This window comes from Oncorhynchus masou, chromosome 32, assembly GCF_036934945.1.
Source record: "Oncorhynchus masou masou isolate Uvic2021 chromosome 32, UVic_Omas_1.1, whole genome shotgun sequence".
Classification (NCBI taxonomy): Eukaryota; Metazoa; Chordata; class Actinopteri; order Salmoniformes; family Salmonidae; genus Oncorhynchus; species Oncorhynchus masou.
In genome coordinates, this window is record NC_088243.1 from 51647817 (window position 1) to 51672654 (window position 24838).

At 44.1% G+C, this 24838-nt stretch overlaps 1 protein-coding gene across 1 annotated transcript in view; it reads left to right on the plus strand.

The window, feature by feature from the left end:
* Nucleotides 1–24838, plus strand: part of LOC135526168 (AF4/FMR2 family member 2-like) — a 178621-nt gene that overhangs the window by 121843 nt on the left and 31940 nt on the right. Inside the window, exon 10 of the mRNA XM_064954305.1 lies at nucleotides 4244–4281. Coding sequence (XP_064810377.1) covers nucleotides 4244–4281 — 38 coding nt within the window. The remainder of the gene's footprint in view (nucleotides 1–4243; nucleotides 4282–24838) is intronic.

A 24838-nucleotide genomic window follows, 5' to 3' on the forward strand; every position in this document is an offset into this window, starting at 1 on the left:
GTCCTGGACTTCCTGATGTGCTGCCCCCAGGGGGTGAAGGTAGGAAACCATATATCCACTTCGTTGATCCTCAACACAGGGAACCCACAAGGGTGCGTGCTCAGTCCCCTCCTGTACTCCCTGTTCACCCTTGAATGCGTGACCATGCACGTCTCCAACTCAATCATCAAGTTTTCAAACGACACAACCATAGTAGGCTTGATTACCAACAAAGACGAGGCAGCCTACAGGGAGGAGGTGAGGGCTTTCGGAGTGTGGTGCCAGGAAAACATCCTCTCACTCAACGTCAACAAAACAAAGGAATTGATAGTGGACTTCAGGAAACAGCAGAGGGAGCACCCCTATCCACATTGAAGGGACAGCAGTGGAGAAGGTAGAAAGTTGTAAGTTCCTTGGCGTACACAAACTGAAATTGTCCACCCACACAGACAGTGTGGTGAAGAAGGCACAACATGACTCTTCAACCTCAGAAGGCTGAAGAAATGTGACTTGTTACCTAAAACCCTCTCAAACCTTTACAGATGCACATTTGGGAGCATCCTGTTGGGATGTGTCACCGCCTGGTATGGCAACTGCACCGCTCACAACCGCAAGGCTCTCCAGAGGGTGGTTCGGTCTGCACAACGCATCACCGGGGACAAACTACCTGCCTTCCAGGACAGCTACAGCAACCAATGTCACAGGAAGGCTAAAAAGATCATCAAGATCATCATGCTTCATTATAAAGTTGCATTTGAAACTCAACTGCAACCTATGTATGCCAGTTAGGATCTACACCGGTTGTAAAGCGATTTAATGTGCTTAAAACCTCTTAGTGCGGAAATCCCTCTAGCGGGATCAAATTCGACAACATCCGGTGAAATCGGAGCGCACTGTCACCCCCTGACCTTAGTTATCTTTGTTTTCTTTATTATTTTGGTTAGGTCAGGGTGTGACGAGGGTGGTATGTGTGTTGTTGACTTGGTTCTAGGATTTTTTGTATATCTATGGGGTTTTGTATTGTCTAGGTAAATGTAGGTCTATGGTGGCCTGAATTGGTTCCCAATCAGAGACAGCTGTTTATAGATGTCTCTGATTGGGGATCCTATTTAGGTTGTCATTTTCCATTTTGGTTTTGTGGGTTATTGTCTATGTGTAGTTACTGTACATGTCAGCACTCATGTTTATAGCTTCACGTTCGTTTGGTTATTTTTGTTAGTTTGTTTAGTGTTCTTTGTTTAAATAAAGAAGAATGTATTCATCTCACGCTGCGCCTTGTTCTCCCCGTTATGACAAACGTGACAGAATAACTCACCAAACCAGGACCAAGCAGTGTGAAAAGGAGGAACCGCACTTAATGGGGAAATGGACCTGGGAAGAGATATTAGATAGAGCAGGACCCTGGACACAGCCGGGGGAGTATCGCTGTATTAAGGAGGAGATAATGGCAGCGAAAGCGGAACGGCGATACTACGAGGAAAAATACCGGAGAATAGAGGAACGGCGATGATATGAAGGTACACGGCGAGCACGGGAGCTCGAGAGGCAGCCCCAAGAAATGCCTTGGCAGCCCCAAGTACGCCCTGTTCCTCCTCCCCGCACTTGCCCTGAGGTGCATGTCACCAGCCCGGTACCACCAGTGCCAGCACCACGCACCAGGCCTACAGTGCGCCTCGGTAGTCCAGAGCGTCCGGAAACAGTACCCAGTCCAGAGCGTCCGGTGACAGTACCTAGTCCAGAGCATCCGGCGACAGTACCTAGTCCAGTGCGTCCGGCGACAGTACCTAGTCCAAAGCGTCCGGAGACAGTTCACAGACCGGAACCTCCAACGACGGCCCACAGACCGGAACCTCCAACAATGGGCCACATTCCGGAACTTCCAACGACGGGCCACAGTCCGGAACCTCCAACGACGGGCAACAGTCCGGAACCTCCAACGATAGGCCACAGTCCAGAGCCTCCAGCGACGGGCCACAGTCCAGGGTCTCCAGCGACGGTCCCCAGCCCGGGGTCTCCAGCGACGGTCCCCAGCCCAGGGTCTCCAGTGACGGTCTCCAGCCCGGGGACTCCAGCGATGGTCCCCAGCCCGGGGTCTCCAGCGACGTTCCCCAGTCCGAGGTCTCCAGCGAAGGTCCCCAGTCCAGAACATCCGGCGATGATCCACGCAGCGAGGGTCCCCAGCCCGGGGCCTATGGCGAGGATCCTCAGTCCAGAGCCTCCGACGATGATCTACGGGTCTGTGCTACAAGAGCGGACTGGTGACCTGAATTGGTTCCCAATCAGAGACAGCTGTTTATCATTTTCTCTGTTTGGGGATCCTATTTAGGTTGCCATTTTCCATTTTGGTTTTGTGGGTTATTGTCTATGTGTAGTTGTATGTCAGCACTCGTGTTTATAGCTTCACGTTAATTTTGTTATTTTTGTTAGTTTGTTTAGTGTTCTTCGTTTAAATAAAGAAGAATGTATTCATCTCACTCTGCACCTTGTTCTCCTCGTTATGACGAACGTGACACACGCCAAATTCAAAATACAAAATCGTAATATTAAACATTCATGAAAATACAAATGTCCTACATCATTTAAAAGCTTAACTTCTTGTTAATCCAGCCGCTTTGTCAGATTTCTAAAAAGCTTTATGACAAAAGCATACCATGCGATTATCTGAGGACAGTGTCCCGCACACAAAAGCATTTACAGACATTTTCCAAGGCGTCACGTAAGTCAGAAATAGCGATAAAATAAATCACTTACCTTTGAAGATCTTCTTCTGTTTGCAATCCCAAGGGTCCCAGCTACATAACAAATGGTAGTTTGTTCGATAAAGTCCTTCTTTATATACCCAAAAAGTCAGTTGAGTTGGCGCGCTTGATTCAGTAATACACTGGTTTCCCTCGTTCAAAATGCATACAAGTGAATCTCAAAAGCTACCAATAAACGTTGTCCAAATAAGTCAACAACATTTCTAATCAATCCTCAGGTACCCTAAGATGTAAATAAACAATCAAATTTAAGACGGAGAATAGTATGTTCATTACCGGAGATAAATAACAAAGTGCGTGCTCTCATTCTCGTGCTCCACAATACTACAGCCAAAATGGGAGCTGGCTGAGAGAATGCCAAGGGTGTGCAAAGCTGTCATCAAGGTGAAGGGTGGCTACTTTGAAGAATCTTTAATATAACGTATTTTTTAACAAACATGATTCCATTTGTGTTATTTCATAGTTTTGCTGACTTCACTATTATTCTACAATGTAGAATAATAAAAAATCATGAGTAGGTGTGTCCAAACTTTTGACTGGTACTGTATATATGAAATTAGTTTTGAATGAGAATGGACCATTATCATACACCTGTCTCAGAACAGGGGCAGAGGGATAAAATACATGTCACCTATGACTTATATAGTGAATAGAGGGCGCTTTCCCCATGGTTCGTTTTCATGCCAGCCAGGTAGGCTATACTGCTATTGTAAAGTGAAGCAATGTGCTTAATATTAGGAAAGTTGACAAATAAATATTGTAGGGCTTGCATGTAGAAAGCTGATTGGGATCCTCTTTTTAATAGAAGCATTCAAATCTCGGTTTTCCCACACAATCACACAATTCCTATAGAAATGTTGCGCAACATGAGCTCATGAACTCTCATTAAGTGTTTGGTTTGATTTTCGATTTAATTGATTTTGCATTTATGTCAGAGTGATTAGAGGGACAATACAGTGTTGAGTATCAGGCAGTTAGCACGTTTTGTAGGCTACTAATGACCATCAGTAGCATCCGAGCTTGGAGAAGACCAGTTACCGTGACTAAAAGGTCACATGGAATTTGACTGCGGTCATGATTCGTGACTGCCGGTGTGGCGGTAATACGGTCACCGTAACAGGCCTACGTAGTTCTCTAAAACTCCCCAGTCCTATTAAATCACACAGTTGTTTTTGCCTCCAGACAACATTGATCGAGTTGTGGACACCTCACTGCTTCTTTTAATCATTCCCATTCCTCCATTCAAAGGGAAGGGGTATAAACAGACAAAACAGACGAAGAGGAAAGTGTGTGTTTGAGTGCCTATCTGTATTCATCATGAAGCTACGTCCTTTCATCCAGGGCCGTGATTCATCCCTCCTTTTATCCTTCCCCAGTTCAGGGCTATTTGTGCTGATGCCTTAGTGGTATAGAGAGATGAGTATCACTATACATCACATACTGCATGTTCTGCACTGTACAGCACCTAACAGGACTCTGTCTCTGCTGTGTTATTGTGTTCTCAGGCAGCAGAGAAGCCCAAGCCCAGAAGTACACCTCTCAGGTAAGTGCCAGATCATGTTGAACTGGTGGCTTTGTGTTGATTTGTCTCTGTGAGGCGTATTGGATGACATCCCGTTCTTTGCATAAGCGGTTGCAAGTGATCAGTTCTGCACACATATCTGTAATCAGTAACTGTTTATATCACACTTCTGTCATTGCAAACAAGCTGTGATTGTCTCAGATCATTGCTCCGTATAGTTTAATTACATATATCTTTCTCTGGTGTGTTGTAATTGTGAAAATACATGATTTAGAGTGCGTGAAAATGTGTATTTTCAGCATAATGAAATTACTCCACTGTAGACTTTAACAGAGAGAGAGATAAAAACAGGCATGGGCTAAGTATAGACATTTATAATTGCCTGCTGTATACACACTATGGAATGTGATCTAAGGATACATGGCTGTTGTTCATAAATAATAATTATGTAAAAAAGGAGCACAGAGGATGTACTAAATTTAAATACTGTCAGCATTTTATTTTAGAGGTTTAGATATTACATGACCGCAGGCCTGAAGCAGTTTTTCTCCCCTGTGTGGAGCAGAGCGGAGCAGGTAGAGTAGACACCTTTCCTGGGCGTGCCAGTATGAATGCATTAATATGCATTTCGCAGTAGATGTATGGGTGTTCTATCATCTCTAATCATGGGAGTATTATGGCTGCTGTGTGAATGGGCTCATTAAGAAAGGCAGAGTGAAACATGGCCTGCAGCTCTTTCTCAAAAAGGGACTCTGGGACTGGAGATGCTGCGAGCACTCCCCTGGCCATGCCCCCCCCCCCCAGAACACCACACACACACACTTATGTGTACTCACACTCATCCCTTTCACACAAGCTTGCTCACATAGCCCCCTACTAGTACAACACACAGTCTCCAAGTACCACACACAGCTCCCCCTACCGCACACAGTCCCTTAGTACCATGTAATAGCCCCCCATGGCCACTTATAAACCCCCACTACATCATGTTCATAAAATCCCCAATCACTGTACAGCCCCCTACTACCATATAACAGCTCTCAGGGTACAGAAAATCATTCATCAAGTTGGTTTTAGAAAAGGGAGATTAACCACTGAGAAAATGTTATGACTCTCAGAAAGCATTTTAAGATAATTTAACGAAAAAATTGTTTTCCTTGCCGTGCTTTTTGACATAGAGAAGGCCTTTGTTAAAACAATAAAAATCATCCAGAGCTTCCTTACACAATGGAAAATAAACATAAAGTTTGTTTCATTATTCTCCACACCCTTCAGACCTGAGGCCCGGGATCCCACAAGCTGCGGTCCTGTCCACACCTGTTTTCAATCTACATGTCTGATATTTATTACCCTCCCCCGACAGTTGGAAATGTGTCCCAATTCAGTAGATGACCTATGCTATTGGACATCATCCATTCACTCACAAAAAGCAGCTAAGAAGCTCCAGACCTGTATAAAAAAAAATTGAGAAATGGCCCAAAACCTGCCGTATCTAACTAGACCCAACAACAACACAATATGTCCTCTTTAGTGAAATAAACAATTACAAAATCTAAACTGCCACTCACACTGACACTGTATGGACAACATCTGAAGATTAAGAAGACAGCTACATTCTTGGTGGTCGCTTTCCAGCTTGACATGAAGTCGACAATTCGCATTGCAACCATTGAAACAGCAGGGGGGGAAATAATCAACCACCTGAAAGCCCTGTGGGGGAAGAGTACCGGAGCAGCGCCAATAACTGTATGGAAAGTGTACCAAAGCTACAACAGGCCTGTCTTCGAGTACTCTTCCCCCGCCTGGAAAACCACATCAACACAACAGAAATACAAGCTACAAATAATCCAGAACAAAGCAATAAGAGCAGCCTCCCGCCTCCCTAAATACATCCATGTCACCTACTTTCACGAAATCTCTGGTCTGAAAACAATGAACGAGCACCTGTACCTTTTGGGACAGAAATACATTCAATAAAGCAAAAGACAACCCATCACTGAAGAAAACAATAGAATAAGCAATACACTACCAAGCCACTCCTCTCTCCACCATATTGACCACTACCTAACCCAAACCCTGTCTCCTTCCCTAAACAGGGTCTGTATTGAAACCCCAACACTACCACCCTAACCCAACCCCAAGAAAAAACACTAAACAAGTCTTAAACTTCAACTGACCCCACTGGGCTGTAGTCAATAACAAGTATATCAAAAAAGACATAAAACACAGTTCAGATTCTACAGTATCATTCATGAGAGTATCTAGGCCCCCATCAAGGGGAACAAGTACTAGCTATTTAAAGAGGTGAGCATGGCAATATTTTCTGCAGCCAACATATATTGATAGTGGGGTTATAGTGGTGGTGGTGGTGAGAGGTTTGTGATGAGCTAATGAACATTGATTTCTGGTGCAGCTCTGAGGCAGAGGTCACATGCTGCGAGGAAAATATGCTAACTTTACTCATACTCTGTTTTCCCCCTCGTCTTTAATTCAGTGTGTGTGAACATAGCCTCTCTTCTCCATATTGGCCAAGATGGAAAGATCTTTATGTTTCAATGTGTGACATCAAAGTGGAGTGTTTTGAATAGATACATGCTTTAATAGCCATGCAGTTCAAATATTTATATTTCGCTCTGAACACACTGAATGACTGTGACTATATTTGGGGAAAGCCTTTTGGCAGATGCTGCTTTAGGGAAAACTATTTCTACTATTGTTGTTGTTGTTGATGCTGTGCTATCTGACAAGACTTCCATTGTGCTCCACTGCCATACGCTTCCTTTCCGCGATGCCAGGGGGCACCGGGGGCAGTGCCCCAGCCGAGGAATGTGCCCATTAAAATTTCGCCCACAGATGAGTCCTGGGCTGAGGGCTCCTTTCCACCTGCCACGCATAGTGGCTGTGCCAGCTCTCAGGGTGGACCAGCTGGCATGGCCGTGGCCACACATGGGTGTGGTGATCCCTATGGAACCCTGGGCCCATATGAATAAATGTCTCAGAGTAGGAATGCTGATATAGAATCAGTTTTGACTTTTAGATCATAATTAATAAAATTATATGGACAGGTGGGACCTGATTCTAGATCAACAATACTCTGAGATACTTAGTGAATACAGGCCCTGATGTCAGGTCACTACTCTCAACAGTACAGAGTGTAGGAGACAGGAAACACTATACACAGGCTCCAGAGATTACAGGCCCCTGGGGGGTCATTGAAAGCAGCCAGCACAGCCCATTCACATCATCATATGTGACATATCACCATGCATTGTTAAAAGCTGCTTCTCCCTTATTTAGACATATGCGACGGGACTTGGTAATTGTGATTCGCTATTGGCGAAAGGCCACACACTGATGAATACTATTGTGTGGAAGTACTATTGGCATCTGGTGAGAAAGAATTAGCAGCGATTCCAACCTGCAGCGTGATGCATAACCCTGTTTACAGTGTAAATACACTTGGGAGTGGAACCGCCTTTAATAGTGCAGGTATAATTCTGTACACCTACATTTATCTCAACTCGATATGTAACTAAAACTTGGATTTGGGCTGTGTTTTGTCATTCTGTTACTAACTAGAGCTAATGAAAGGGGGAAATATATGTATTCAGGTGCTTCGCTTCAGACCTGTAGTTCTAGGTTTAAACTATTTATATACACAAGTAATAGCATTTGGAATCTATCAGCCAGTCACCTCCCCTGATTGGGAATATGATATTCCAGTATAGGATCAGGGCTGGTTCCATCCAGATATCCATGTTGACTGTGGTCCCACTGTGCTGTAACCAATGAGAGACATTCACAACTAGTGCTAGCAAGCCTCTGATAAATGTGGGCACCAGGAAATGTGCAGAAAATGAATTTTAAAAATACCCACAACACTCAATAGTTGTCTGTTTGATTTAGAGGCCTGTTTTGCTTAAGGACACAAGGTTTATTTGTGGTTATTTCTTCTGTTGTTCAGATCCTACTTTGACTTCACTTACAATACTTTAGCGTTCTTAACAGTTCCTCTAATACTGGACATTCTGGGCTTTGTGTTATTAGCATATCTTGTGTGACATGAAGGTCAGCAACACATCCAGTTTGGTCTCTGTGACTTTGTCAGATAACATCTATAATGAACAAAAATATAAATGCCACATGCAACAATTTCAACGACTTTACTGAGTTACAGTTTCATATAGACGGAAATCAGCAAATTGAAATAACTTCATTAGACCCTAATTAATCGATTTCACATGACTGAGCAGAGGCGCAGCCATGGGTTGGCCTGGGAGGGCTTTGGTCCACCCACTGGGGAGCCAGGGCCAGCCAAACAGAATTAGTTTTTCCCCACAAAAGGGCTTTATTACAGACAGAAATACTCATCAGTTTCATCAGCTGTCCGGTTGGCTGGCCTCAAACAATCTCGCAGGTGAAGAAGCCGGATGTGGAGGAGGTCCTGGGCTGGTGTGGTTACACGTGGTCTGCGGTTGTGAAGCCGGTTGGAATTACTACCAAATTCTCTAAAAAACTTTGGAGGTGGCTTATGGTAGAGAAATGAACGTTTAATTCTCTGGCAACAGCTCTGGAGGACATTCCTGCAGTCAGCATGCCAATAGCACACTCCCTCAAAACTGGAGACATCTATGGCATTGTGTTATGTGACAAAACTGTACAAAGATGATGCTTTTTAATCAGCTTCTTGATATTTGCCACACCTGTAGAGTGGATGGATTATAATGGCAAAGGAGTAATGCTCACCAACAGGGATGTAAACAAATTTGTGCAAAACAATTGAGAGAAATAAGCTTTTTGTGCATATAGAACATCCTGGGCTCTTATTTCAGCTCATGAAACATGGAACCAACAGTTTACATGTTGCGTTTATATATATTTTTTAGTATAAATACCATGAATCTGTCATAGCCTCGAACCACAGCTAAATCTGTATGACCCTTGATAATAGCCTTTTGGCTGTCGGCGGCAACCATAATTTCGACAACACAGTAAACAATTGAGGTGGCAGTGTCCATATTACACCTCATGGATTGGTTCATTTCATTCTGTGTCGTGTTTGGATTGGCCTTAGAGATGGGGCTGTTTATTTATGGATCCTATTCGAATCTTTGGAAGTTGCCTCGCCCCAAATCGGAGGGCATGAAAGTAAATGTTCTGAAGGTGAGAAAATGTGTGTATTGAGTCTAGCTGGGCGGCAGGGCCTCATCCATCGCCGGCACCAATCTGTATGACCAGTCAAGCAGCAAATCCATCACCGCCTCCTCAGGCAGGGAGCACAGAAAAGCAGTGAGAGAAAAATATGCTTTTTTCCTATCTATCTGCAAGGCCCTGTTTTCTCTGCTATCATTACTCATCTTTCTCCACCTCACAATGTGACTCTATGTATCATATCAGTATTGTGTCATTATCGAAGTCGGTCATCCCGAACAATGTTCATTGTGTTACTGATAAAATTACCACATACCCTTTTCGTATCAATAGGCTCCAGAAATGGCCTGTTCTGTGGCTTTTTTGTAGTAAAAACAAAATGTAGTAGACAAACATTTTGACATACTTTGGAAGTAAAACAAAAGCTGAGATTTTTTAATTTAACTAGGCAAGTCAGTTAAGAAAAATTCTTATTTACAATGACGGCCTAGGAACAGTGGATTAACTGCCTTGTTGAGGCGCAGAAAGACATATTTTTAACTCGTCAGCTCAGGGATTTGATATTGCAACCTTTCGGTTAATAGTCCAACACTCTAACCACTAGGCTACCTGCCGCCCCTTAGATTTAACTCTAAGATGAATGGCAAGGAGACAGAATAAAACATTTCAGGAAACCTGCTCTGTGTGAATAATCGAGCAAGTTTCAATAATGTTATTAATTAGACAACGTTCACTGGGTGGAGCCAAGAAAACTAATCTGAATAAAAAATGTGTTTTCTTTTTACAGTGCGGTTTTTTACACATTGCGGTTTTGATTGAATAAATGCCTAGGGCTGAGATGAGGTGCCTTCGGAAAGTATTCCCACCCCTTGACTTTTTCCACATTGTGTTACGTTACAGCCTTATTCTAAAAATGAATTAAATGTTGTTTTTTTCCTTATCAATCTACATACAATACCCGATAAGGCCAAAGCAAAAACAGGTTTTAAACATTTTGGCTAATTTATTAAAAATATAAAACTGAAATATTACATTTGCTTAAGTATTCAGACCCTTTACTCAGTACTTTGTTCAAGCACCTTTGGCAGTAATTACAGCGTCAAGTCTTCTTGGGTAGCAAAATGCTTGTGTTCTTTGCTCCAACAGTGCAGTAGTATCTAACAATTCACCACAATACACACATCTTAAAGTAAAATCATTTAATTAAGAAATATATAAATATAAGATTGAGCAAGTGGCTTTGACAAAAATAGAGTAGAATATAATTCAGTATATGCATATTAGAGGTCGACCGATTATGATTTTTCAACGCCGATACCGATTATTGGAGGACCAAAACAGCCGTTACCAATTAATCGGCCAATTTGTATTTATTTATTTGTAATAATGACAATTAAAACAATACTGAATGAACAGTTATTTTAACTTAATATAATACATCAATAAAATAAATTTAGCCTCAAATAAATAATGAAACATGTTCAATTTGGTTTAAATAATGCAAAAACAAAGTGTTGGAGAAGAAAGTAATATGTGCCAATATGCAATATGTGCCATGTACACTATGTGCCATGTAAAAATGTGTGCCATGTAAAATATGTGCCATGTAAAAAAGCTAACGTTTAAGTTCCTTGCTCAGAACATGAGAACATATGAAAGTTGGTGATTCCTTTTTTAACATGAGAATTCAATATTCCAAGGTAAGACGATTTAGGTTGTAGTTAATATAGTATTTATAGGACTATTTCTCTCTATACCATTTGTATTTCATATACCTTTGACTATTGGATGTTCTTATAGGCACTATAGTATTCCCAGTGTAACAGTATAGCCTCCGTCCCTCTCCTCGCCCCACCCCCCTATCCACATCGATGGAACAGTAGTGGAGAGGGTAGTAAGTTTTAAGTTCCTTGGCGTACACATCACAGACAAACTGAATTGGTCCACCCACACAGACAGCATCGTGAAGAAGGCACAGCAGCGCCTCTTCAACCTCAGGAGGCTGAAGAAATTCGGGCTTGTCACCAAAAGCACTCACAAACTTCTACAGATGCACAATCGAGAGCATCCTGTAGGGCTATATCACCGCCTGGTACGGCAACTGCTCTGCCCACAACCGTAAGGCTCTCCAGAGGGTAGTGAGGTCTGCACAACGCATCACCGGGGGCAAACTACCTGCCCTCCAGGACACCTACACCACCCGATGTTACAGGAAGGCCATAAAGATCATCAAGGACAACAACCACCCGAGCCACTGCCTGTTCACCCCGCTATCATCCAGAAGGCGAGGTCAGTACAGGTGCATCAATGCTGGGACCGAGAGACTGAAAAACAGCTTCTATCTCAAGGCCATCAGACTATTAAACAGCCACCACTAACATTGAGTGGCTGCTGCCAACACACTGACTCAACTCCAGCCACTTTAATAATGGGAATTGATGGGAATTGATGTAAAATATATCACTAGCCACTTTAAACAATGCTACTTAATATAATGTTTACATACCCTACATTATTTATCTCATATGTATACGTATATACTGTACACTATATCATCTACTGCATCTTTATGTAATACATGTATCACTTGCCACTTTAAACTATGCCACTTTGTTTACATACTCATCTCATATGTATATACTGTACTCGATACCATCTACTGCATCTTGCCTATGCTGCTCTGTACCATCACTCATTCATATAACTTTATGTAAATATTCTTTATCCCTTTACACTTGTGTGTATAAGGTAGTAGTTTTGGAATTGTTAGTTAGATTACTCGTTGGTTATTACTGCATTGTCGGAACTAGAAGCACAAGCATTTCGCAACACTCGCATTAACATTTGCTAACCATGTGTATGTGACAAATAAAATTTGATTAGATTTTTTTACCTGGGCTCGAACCAGGAACACATTGACAACAGCCACACTCGAAGCAGCATTACCCATCTCTCCACAAAAGCAGCCCAAACTGTTGCAATACCCTGACTCTGTGTGCAATGAATGCAAGATAAATGACACAATTTCACCTGGTTAATATTGCCTGCTAAACTGGATTAGTAGTTATAACTAGTCATTATGATCGATTGTTTTTTACAAGATAAGTTTAATGCTAGCTAGCAATTTACCTTGGCTTCTGCTGCATTCGCGTAACAGGCAGGCTCCTTGTGGAGTGCAATGGTTCGAGCGTTGGACGAGTTAACTGTACTGTTGCAAGATTGTGTCCCCTGAGCTGACAAGGTGAAAATCTGTCGTTCTGCCCTTGAATAAGGCAGTTAACCCACCGTTCCTAGGCCGTCATTGAAAATAAGAATGTGTTCTTAACTGACTTGCCTAGTTAAATAAAGGTATTTTGGCGTCTAAAAATACCGATTTCCGATTGTTATGAAAACTTGAAATCGGCCCTAATTAATCGGCCATTCCGATTAATCGGTCGACCTCTAATGCATATGTGATGAGTTGTAAACATTATTAAAGTGGCCACCGTTTCCAAGTCTATGTATATAGGGCAGCAGCATCTAAGGTGCAGGGTTGCGTAACCGGGTGGATGCCTGCTAGTGATGGCTATTTAACAGTCTGAGGGCCTTGAAATTGAAGCTGTTTTTCAGTTTCTCGGTCCCAGCTTTGATGCACCTGCACTGACCTCGCCTTCTGGATGATAATGGGGTGAACAGACCGTAGCCCGGGTGGTTGATGTCCTTGATGATCTTTTTGGGCTTCCTGTGTGACATTGGCTACTGAATAGGTACTGTTGTGCCTTCTTCACCACACTGGCTAACCATTTCAGATCGTCAGTTACTGTGTTCAACGAGGAACTTGAAGCTTTCCACCTTCCCCACTGTGGTCCCATCGATGTGGATGGGGGCGTGCTCCCTCTGCTGTTTCCTGAAGTCCACAATCAGCTCCTTTGTTTTGTTGACGTTGAGTGTGGTTATTTTCTTGGCACCACTCTCCCAGGGCCCTCAGCTCCTCCCTGTAGGCTGTATTGTTGGTAATCAGGCCTACTACTGTTGTGTCTTCTGCAAACTTGATGATTGAGTTGGGGGCAAGCGTGGCCACGCAGTCATGGGTGAACAGGGAGTACAGGAGGGGGCCCCTGTGTTGAGGATCCGAAGTGGAGGTGTTGTTTCCCACCTTCACCACCTGGGGGGCGGCCCGCCGGGAAGTCCAGGACCCAGTTGCACAGGGTTCATTCAACTGGTTCAGACCCAGTGCCCCAATCTTAATGATGAGCTTGGAGGGTATTATGGTGTTCAATGCTGAGCTATCATCAATGAACAGCATTCTTACATAGGTATTCCTCTTGTCCAGATGAGATAGGGCAGTGTGCAGTGCAATGGCAATTGCGTTGTCTGTGGATCTATTGGGGCGGTCAGCAATTTGAAGTGGATCTAGGGTATCAGGTAAAGTAGAGGTGATATGATCCTTAACTAGCCTCTCAAAGCACTTCATGATTCATGATTTCGGTTACTAGTCCAACACTCTAACCACTATGCTACCCTGCCGCTTTATGGAGGGAATAAGTACGTTTGTATTCTGCTATATTCCCAGTCACCTTGCCATGGTTAAATACGGTGGTTCGCGCTTTCAGTTTTGCGCGAATGCTGTTATCTATCCACAGTTTCTGGTATGAGTACGTTTTAATAGCCACAGTGGGTACAACATCCTATACACTTGCTGATGAACTCAGTCACCTTATCCATGTATTTGTCAATATTATTCTCAGTGCCTCACCGGAACATATCCCAGTCCATGTGATCAAAACAATCTTGAAGCATGGATTCTGATTGGTCAGTCCAGTGTTGAATAGATCTTAGCACTAGTACTTCCTGTTTGAGTTTCTGCCTATATGAAGGGAGGAGCAGAATGGAGTCGTGATCAGACTTGCCGAAGGGAGAGTGGGGGAGGGCCTTGTGGGCATTTTGAAAAGGTGATTAGCAGTGGTCCAATGTTTTTCCAGTGTGAGTACTACAGTCAATTTGCTGGTAGAACTTCGGTCGCATTTTCCTCAAAATTGTTTTGTTAAAATCCCCAGCTACAATAAATGCGGCCTTAGGATATGTGGTTTCCAGTTTGCATAAAGTCCAGTGTAGTTCTTTGAGGGCCTTCGTGGTATCGGCTTGAGGGGGAATATACACGCTGTGACTATAACCGAAGAGAATTCTCTTGGGAGGTAGTACGGTCGGCATTTGATTGTGACGTTTATTAGGTCGGGTGAACAAAAGGACTTGAGTTTCTGTATGTTATCACAATCCGACCATGAGTAGGTAATCATGAAACATACACCCCCACCTTTCTTCCCCAGAGAGTTCTTTATTCCTATTACTGAGAACCCAGCTGGCTGTATGGACGGGGAGAGTATATCCCGAGAGAGCCATGTTTCTGTGAAACAGTGTATGTTACAATCTCTGATGTCTCTCTGGAAGGAGATCCTCGCCTTGAGCTCGTCCACTTTATTATCCAGAGTCTGAACATTAGCGAGTAATATACTCAGAAGCGGTGGATGATGTGCACGCCTCCTGAGTTGGACTTAAAGTCCACTCCGAATACCTCTTCTCCGCCAGCAGTGTTTTGGAGCAGCCTCTGGAATAAATGCAATTGCCCTGAGGGGTACGAACAAAGAATCCAATTCGCGAAAGTCATATTCCTGTTGTAATGCTCGAGAGTTACCGCTGCTCTGATATCCAAATGTTATTTTCAGCTGTATGTAATTACACAAAAATAATTCTGGGCTAATAATGTAAGAAATAACAACAACAACAACAAATACTGCAAAGTTGCTTAGGAGCTAGAAGCAGAGCTGCCATATCTGTCGGCACCATCTTAATCCATTTCAGGTCTCTCCAGAGATGTTCGATCGGGTTTAAGTCTGGGCTCTGGCTGGGCCACTCAGTATTTCAGACTGTCGCTCCAGTCTGAGATACTGAGCACTCTGGAGCAGGTTTTCATCAAGGATCTCTCTGTACTTTGCTCTGTTCTTCCTTTCCTCGATCCTGACTAGTCTCCCAGTCCCTTCTGCTGAAAAACATCCTCATAGCATGATGCAGCCACCACCATGCTTCACTGTAGGGATGGTGCAAGTTTTCCTCCAGGCCAAAGAGTTCAATCTTGATTTCATCAGACCAGGGAATCTTGTTTCTCATGGTCTGAGATTCTTTAGGTGCCTTTTGGCAAACTCCAAGCGGGCTGTCATGTGCCTTTTACTGAGGTTTGGCTTCCATCTGGCCACTCTAACCATAAAGGCCTGATTGGTGGACTACAGCAGAGATGATGGTTGTCCTTCTGGAAGCTTCTCACATCTCCACAGAGGAACTCTAAAGCTCTGTCATCTGGTGATCATCGGGATCTTAGTCACCTCCCAGACTAAAGCACTTCTCCCCCGATTTCTCAGTTTGGCTGGGCGACCAGCTCTAGTGGTTGGTGGTTCCAAACTTCTTCCATTTCAGAATGATGGAGGCCACTGTGTTCCTGGGACCTTCAATGCTGCAGAAATGTTTTGGTACCCTTCCCCAGATCTGTGCTTCGACACAATGCTGTCTCGGAGCTCTACGGACAATTCCTTCGACGTCATGACTTGGTTTTCGCTCTGACATGCACTGTCAACTGTGGGACCTTATAGAGACAGATGTGTGCTTTTCCAAATCATGTCCAATCAATTGAATTTACCACAGGTGGACTCCAATCAATTTGTAGAAACATCTCAAGGATGATCAATGGAAACAGGATGCACCTGAGCTCTTTTTAGAGTCTCATATCAAAGGGTCTGAATACTTATATTAAATAAGGATGTGTTTTTATTTATAATACATTTGCAAAAATGTCTAAAAATCTGTTTTGTTTTACTTTGTCATTACGTAGCATTGTGTGTAGAATGCTGGGGATTTTTATTTATTTCATACATTTTAGAATAAGGCTGTAATGTAACAAAATGTGGAAAAAGTCAAGGGGTTTGAATATTTTCCGAAGGTGCTGTGGATGATGATGAAATCATGTAGATGTCCCATGCTCTGCTCTATCTGTTCTCTCTGCTCTTGCACCTCAAGGTGCTTATGCACCGCCAATTACCTCTGGTGAAGTGAACCCCTCATCACTAATAAAAAATATAAATGACATGTGAGCATGGGGCAAGGGCTAGGGCTAAGGCTAGGACTGAGGCTAGGGCTGGGGGCTAGAGCTAGGGCTGGGGGCTAGAGCTAGGGCTGGGGGCTAGAGCTAGGCCTGAGTCTCGGACTAAGGCTGGGACTGAGGCTAGGGCTGGGGGCTAGAGCTAGGGCTGAGACTGGGGGCTAGGGCTGAGGTTGGGACTGAGGGCTCGGGGCTAGAGCTAGGGATGGGACTGGGGGCTAGAGCTGAGGTTGGGACTGAGGGCTCGGGGCTAGAGCTAGGGCTGGGACTGGGGGCTAGAGCTGAGGTTGGGACTGAGGGCTCGGGGCTAGAGCTAGGGATGGGACTGGGGGCTAGAGCTGAGGTTGGGACTGAGGGCTCGGGGCTAGAGCTAGGGCTGGGACTGGGGGCTAGAGCTGAGGTTGGGACTGAGGGCTCGGGGCTAGAGCTAGGGCTGGGACTGGGGGCTAGAGCTGAGGTTGGGACTGAGGGCTCGGGGCTAGAGCTAGGGATGGGACTGGGGGCTAGAGCTGAGGTTGGGACTGAGGGCTCGGGGCTAGAGCTAGGGCTGGGACTGGGGGCTAGAGCTGAGGTTGGGACTGAGGGCTCGGGGCTAGAGCTAGGGATGGGACTGGGGGCTAGAGCTGAGGTTGGGACTGAGGGCTCGGGGCTAGAGCTAGGGATGGGACTGGGGATTGTAGTAGAGGACATAGGGTTTGTCTAAACCCTAGGCAACACAATGACTCGGGTCTGGTTTCAATTATGGACACTTTTGGCATAGAGGAACAACTTCACTGCCTACATCGATAAGGAAGAAAACAATTATCTGGGAACTCTCCCAACATATCACGAGGTAGACATGCCAGAACGTTGCGGTTCAAAACCAAAGTTTGCATTCTCAGCCTTTGCAGTGGTTTTAGTCAAGGTAGTTGACGCAAACTAGCCACTTACGAAATGCACTCATTAAAAATAACCTCTGGGATCTCCATCTTGCTAGCTAATATTTAGTATTTTATTCAAGAGGATAAATAGTGACGTAGGCAGCGACATAGTTCCCCAGACCCTAGTCTCTGTTTCCTAGGGTCAGGGTTTTCCAGACTAATATACTGCTTGAGGTAATTACTCTAACTAGATACCTGGATGCTGTGCTGATTCACCCCTTCCCTCCACCTTCCATTCCATTATGACTCTATGTGGTTAGCATGATAGCCCCCAGCTATTTGATGCATTTGATTGTAATTGGCTGAGTGTTAGGTAGAAGGTGCTGTGGTGACATGTTCCTAATAGCTGTACTTTAATCTACAGGAGCACATTAATAGCCATGCTACATCACAGCAGGTTGCTTTAGCTCCCAGCCACATCTGTCTGTCTGCCAACTTCACCCTGAAATGAATATTTTTCTAATTTGTATCCGAAGGCCCTGCAGTGTTTACTGTGTAATATCTGATAATGGTATCTTCCTGAAGGTGGTATAACCTTTAACTCTTGAAAATTGGGAGACTCTAAGATAGAATAGACTGTGGTGTTGTGAATGGATAAGCTCCTTATATGTTTCTTGGAAACATTTTTCCTGCCCACTGAAGGATAGGCAATGACAAGACCCTAGGAGGCTCTTCTCTTGTTGAACATGACATTAGTAGCAGATTTCCTATAATGGATGCTCCCCATGACGTGCAGGCAGCCATAGGCCATGCATTCCATAGGGTTTAAACACAACATCTGCTTTTCAAGTGTGTGTGTGTATATGTGCACGCGTGTGTGCGTGCTGCTTGCTTGTGTGTGCGTGTGAGAGAGAGAGAAAGACACGGAGGAAGAGGACGCCATCCCATCACGCCGGGTGGCTGGGCTTAGGGCTGGAGATAGACTGTTATTCAGAGCTTCACCAATGCTTTTTCTACTGTGTGTGTCTTTGTGTGTGTGTTAGCATTGGCCCACCTCTGAGAACATCCCCCCCTGAGATAAAAGGGGAAGGACTTTGGGTACTCCACCTGCATGTCAACATTAAAAGATTGCTCTGTCCACATTTACAGCATTGTATAAACATGATTTAAAGTAATACGGAAAGAAGTTAAACAGCTCTCCTTTTCAAAACATTTTATTTATTTTATTTTCTCTAGGTGGTTTACTTGTTTAACGTGGCATAAGCCAGTATAAATTTACTGCTATAAAATGATTGCATCATACCAATTACATCTCAATCAGATGAAACTGGCGAGGTCCAAAAGAACAGGTGGTGACGTCCACTTCCAAACCCAAAGAACAGACTGTTGTTTTTGCCAAGGATTATCCATAAATTAAAGCAGATGCTTTTCCTTTAATTTCTTCCGCATCACAAGGACCACAGCATAACCACACGGAACAAAAATATAATTGCAACATGTACAAATGTTGGTCCCATGTTTTATGAGCTGAAATAAAAGATCCCAGAAATGTTCCTAAAGCACCAAAAGCGTATTACTCTCAAATTTTGTGCACAAATTTCTTTACGTCCCTGCTAGTGAGCATGTTAATGAACACGAGGGAGACAGAGAGCTGGTTTCAAGCGCAGAGAGCAGCAGATATTTAAAGAAAGGGACCATAGGAGGAGGCAGGTAGCTGGGTCCAGGGGCAGGCAGAAGGTCATACACGGTAGGTCCAAAAATGGCACCAGTACAGGCAGGGAATAGACAAAAGGCGTCGAGAGTGAGGCAGGCAAAAACTATCATACACAGGAGGAGAGAAGGACGGAAAAAACAGCTCAGAAAAAAAGTGTCTCAAAACAAACAATACCTCACAGTGACGGGGTGCAAGGAACTGAACTAAATAGTGTGGGATGATGACATGCAGGTGTATGAACAGGTGATTAGAATTCCGGCGATTGGGATCTGGAGAGTGAGCTGGAAAGTGGGCTGTGTTCCGGGGATCTAAGTGTTTGGGAGTGTGAGTTGGACGCAGACGTTACAAAGCATTTCTCCTTTGCCAAGATAATACCAGCACCTGACAGTTGTGGCATATCAAGAAGGTGATTAAACAGCCTGATCATTACACAGGTGCACCTTATGTTGAGGACAATAAAATACACTCTAATGTTCAGTTTTGTCACACAACACAATGCCACAGATGTTGACATGCTAACTGCAGGAATGTCCACCAGAGATGTTGCCAGAGAATGTAATGTTCATTTCTCTACCATAAGCCGCCTTCAACGTAATTTTATAGAATTTGTCAGTACATCCAACCGGCCTCACAACCGTAGACCATCTATGTGTAAGGCATCGTGTGTGGGTAAGCGGTTTGCTGATGTCAAAGTTGTGAACAGACTGCCCCATGGCAGCGGTGTAGTTATGGTATTGGCAGGCATAAGACACGGACAACAAACACAAGTGCATTTTATCATTGGCAATTTGAATGCAGAGATATACTGTGATGAGATCCTGAGGCCCATTGTCATGCCATTCATCTATCGCCATCACCTCATGTTTCAGCATGATAATGCACAGCCCCATGTTGCAAAGCTCTGTACACAATTCCTGAAAGCTGAGAATGACCCAGTTCTTTCATGGCCTCCGTACTAACAGATGTGTCTCCCATTGAGCATGTTTGGGATGCTCTGGATTGTGTACAACAGCGTGTTCCATGTCCCGCCAATATCGAGCAACTTTGCACAGCCATTGAAGAGGAGTGGGACAACATTCCACAGGCCACAATCAACAACCTTATCGACTCTATGAGAAGGAGAGGTGTCGCGCTGCATGAGGAAAATGGTGCCTCACTCACTACCGAGTTCCAAACTGCCTCTGGAAGCAACGTCAGCACAAGAAATGTTTGTTGGGAGTTTCATGAAATCCCTCCATTACCAAGCACCCGCACATAAGCCTAAGATCATCATGCACAATGCCAAGCATCAGCTGGAGTGGTGTAAAGCTCGAAGCCATTGGACTCTGGAGCAGTGGAAACGTGTTCTCTGGAGTGATGAATCACGCTTCACCATCTGGCAGTCCGGGTTTGGCGGATGCCAGAAGAACGCTACATACCCAAATACATAGTACCAACTGTAAAGTTTGGTGGATGAGGAATAATGGTCTAGGACTGTTTTTTTATGGTTTTGGCTAGGTCCCTTTATTTCCAGTGAAGGGAAATATTCATGCTTCAGCATACAATGACATTCTAGACAATTCTGTGCTTCCAAATTTGTGGAAACCATTTAGGGAAGGCCCTTTCCTATTTCAGGATGACAATGCCCCAGTCCACAAAGAGAGGTTAACACAGAAATGGTTTGTTGAGATCAGTGTGGAAGAACTTGACTGGCCTGCACAGAGCCCTGACCTCAAGCCCATCGAACACTTTTGGAATGAATTGGAACTCTGACTGCGAGGCAAGGACTAATTACGCAACATCAGTGGCCGACCTCACTAATGCTCTCATGGCTGAAATGAAGCAAGTCCCCGCAACAATGTTCTAACATCTAGTGGAAAGCCTTCCCAAAAGAGTGGAGGCTGTTATAGCAGCAAAGGGGGAACCAACTCCATATTAATGCCCATGATTCTGGAATGAGATGTTCGACGAGCAGGTGTCCACATACCTTTGCTCATGTAGCGTATTTCCTGTCCTAAGAGAGATGTTAGAGTAACAGTTAGAGGAAGACAGCAGAGAAATAAGGTGAAGGAGGGACAGGGGAGGGATACATAGGGGCACAGGGAGTCACTGTGAATTAATTTGGTTTTCAATATGAAAAGTACAATTTGATTTATCTGTATCCCGTTAATCTGTCATCTGGAGATGTGGACTTGGCAGACCCGGCCACTTGGCAGCCCTCACTCCTGCACAGCTGGCTTTCCACTCACTCCGCATTTTCCAGCCTTTGATATTGATATAGATGTAACCGAAGTCAGCCATGGGTCCGCCACCCCCCGATAGCCCCATCCACCCAGGCCATGTCCAACTATTGTTCCAAGGCCTGTTCTCCCAGTCCAAGGACAGGCTGGCCAAACACTCACACACTGCTCCCACACAGGCCTCATGCAGATTACCTGGCCTCTACCTGCTGCTCCAGACCATGGAGTAGAGAACAGCCTGCCTTTAGCCTGCCCTAACCCTCCCGGCCCAAGCCAACGCATGTGGAGAGGAGAGGAGAGAGCTGGCTACAGCCTGGAACAGAACAGAACAGCCCAGCCCAACTAACAGATGACTGGACTGGAAAGAGCCTTTGATGAAGGAGGAGTGTACAGCTGGAGATCAAAGACAAATAGCTCTGTGGCAGATCAGATCACAATCTTTTTGGCTTGCTTAATTTGTGCAAAACCAGGAATACGTTGTTATATAAAGGCTGTGCCATTTGTCAAATGAATAGATGCCCTTGTAGACAATCATTGAAAGAAAAACTACACGTCTTGGCAATGTTGACTGTATAGGAATAAGGATGTAGCCTAGGCCCCTGTCATGGCAGTAGATAAACAGGGCATCTCTGATTCCCTCATATGTCAGAGTTTACACCAGAGGTTGGCTCCACAATTCTATGTTTATCCTCCTGGGCTTGTGTCTATTCTCTATTTTCTAACCTAGCCTACAGCTGACCTCTCCAGTGGCAGAGTGGTGTAGCCTCAGACTGAGTTTCTCTCTCGGTCTCCTCTCTTTGAAATCAGGGGGAGTGAAAAAACCCTAATTGGTGTCCAGGCCTCCCCCTAGCCCCCCCCCCTTCCCCACCTCTGCAGTCAAACACCGGGGTTTGCTTTCATCTCATGAAAGCGGTGCTGCTCTCTGATCCCTGTATGTGCTGGGCGGCTCATTTGGCATGCAGGGTGTGTGTCTGGTCTGCCACGGAGCCTGGGGAGGCTGAGACTCTTCTCCTCTACTCTCCTCTCTGACCAGCTAGAGCCAGAACCAGAGTCTAGCTCACACCGCCCTGGTCCCATATCCTCCCCCCTACCAACCCCCCCCTCACATGCTGGGCCTCAGTCCCTCCCTCTACCCATGCACCCTGGCCTGCACTGACAGCTCCCTCTCAGATCACAGCTGCAGTAGAGCCTGGGCCTCCTATATGTAGGACACCTCTAATGACTCTCTCTCTCTTTCTCTGTCTGTCTTTCTTTCTTTCTCTCTCTCTCTACCCCCCCCCCTTCAGTCCTCCAGACATTGAAAATAGAACTACTATGTTTTGACTTTAGTTATACTGTTAACTGACTGTAGCCTTTTGAATTGATTCATTAGATTATAGCTGTGTAATTATCAATATTTTAGAATTGTTATTTTTTTTATGTATCATGCTTACTTAGCATTTTTATCTCTCACTCTGACGCTGGAGCTGGTTACTTTACTGTGTGCCATTATGTGACTAAGTCCATAGTTTGCCTTTACCCCTCATCTCTCTGGCTTACCCTCTTGTGTGTTTTAATTTCACAGACCTGTCAAGCCACTCAGGTGTCTGTCCGCCTGCCACCATCTCTCTCTCTCTCTCTCTCTCTCTCTCTCTCTCTCTCTCTCTCTCTCTCTCTCTCTCTCTCTCTCTCTCTCTCTTCCCACTGTGCTACTCTCAACAAACTGTTCTGCTAAATATATAATTTTCTCTGTCTTGGTCACAGTCGGCAGAATTTGTTTTTATTACATGTCACTCAGACTCTCTACATTTGCTTTTATGACACTCCTCTGTATGTGCATGTGGCTGCCTGCCTTTGTGACTTCCTCTCATAAATTCACTCTCTTTCCCTGTCCCCTCACTAGCTAGAGCTATTAATTGTGCTGTGTGAGTCCACAGTCTGTTGCCCCCTGTTAAAGGTGCAATGGCCATTTCAATTAATGATATATTCCCATTAATTCCTGAAGAACATAACTCACAAATGCTCCTTAAGCTACCATTTGGCTGAAGATAGAATGACAGATTGTGACGTTAAGGCAGCCTGTCTGTCTGTTTCTATAGAAGGTTTCAGCAGGTAAAATTTCTCCTCTAGCCATGTATTAGGTATGACCTAACATATCATGAGCCCAAAGCACAGATGTAGGAAATTGTACAAAAGGAAACTGGCTGTTCAGGAAAATAGATTAAACGTGCGAAAATGTAATGTTGAACTGTCTGGCATCAGAGGGGCTTTGAAATGATGAAACATCTCCATTATCTATTTATTATGTGTTTGCATTTGCTGACAGTCTAACGGTGCGGCTGTTTTCTGGGAATAAATTCACAACAGAATGTCTCAATAAAGAGCCACTCCAGTTAATTTAAACTGATGGAGAAGCTAAATAGAACCCAACTAACGCTTGGCTATTGGCTAAATTGCTTTGAAATTGAAAAATGGAAATGCAGTAAGCTGGAAAAAGACAAATCCTGGATACATAATCTTGTTTCCCTACTCACAATCATTGATTAGTACATTTTTGGCGTATGGTTTTAAGTTTGTCGATTCTGACATTGAATTAGGTCATATAGCCTACAGGCGTGGTAGACTACTGTAGGATATGGCTTTACTCAGACACTCGCTAAAAACACATTGCAACACTTCCCGTGGGAGCAGTAAACAAAGCATAAAACATTTCTTCAACATATGTGTTACATACACCCCGTTTATAATTCTAGAATAGAATATGATGTATTTTTAAGCAGTCTTCCTCTTGGGTCCTTTTACAACAAAAAAAATATGTATTTCTACAGACTCAATTGTTCCCTGTAGTCCCTGGCTGTTTGTATCTCTGATAGGATATGAGCAACAGGATGTCATTTATTACAGGATGTCTTTCGTCTGTTCACAATGTGACGTTTACTAGTCGGCAGCTTGATGTGGTGTTGTACATTCCAGCCTCCTGCCAGTGATAGATACAGCTTGCCATATAGACACTAAAACATAGCTCACCTGCCTGCCTTACCTGCTGTGTTATTATGTAAATATATCATCCTGGTCAATTCAAAGAGAATGCATATACAGTAGCTTGAAGTGCTTTATCTAAATGGACGAAGTGTAGAGTTATTTCCAGATTTCATACCAAGACACAAAGTGCGTATTACAGATGTAGGATCTTAATTTGAGGCAGTTTGCTACAGCAATAAAATAATCCTGCTGCATCAGGAAATCTGGATTATTATGTGGATTATAATTAACGGGGATTTGTGTAGGGATTGATCATTTCAAAGTGGAAATGACAAATGACACATTTTGAAGTTCTCCTGGAACAGGGTGATCAAATTAAGATTATACATCTGTATAATGGGGAGGGATTGGGGAACCTGCTTCATCTGACTGTCAGTCTCCATCATAAGTGTACCGGGTCCACAGGGCGGCCATTTTTTTAAGTGCAAATGAGCATCCCCGGGAAGATAAGAAAAGACAGAGGAAGAAAGAGAAAAAGATGTCTGGA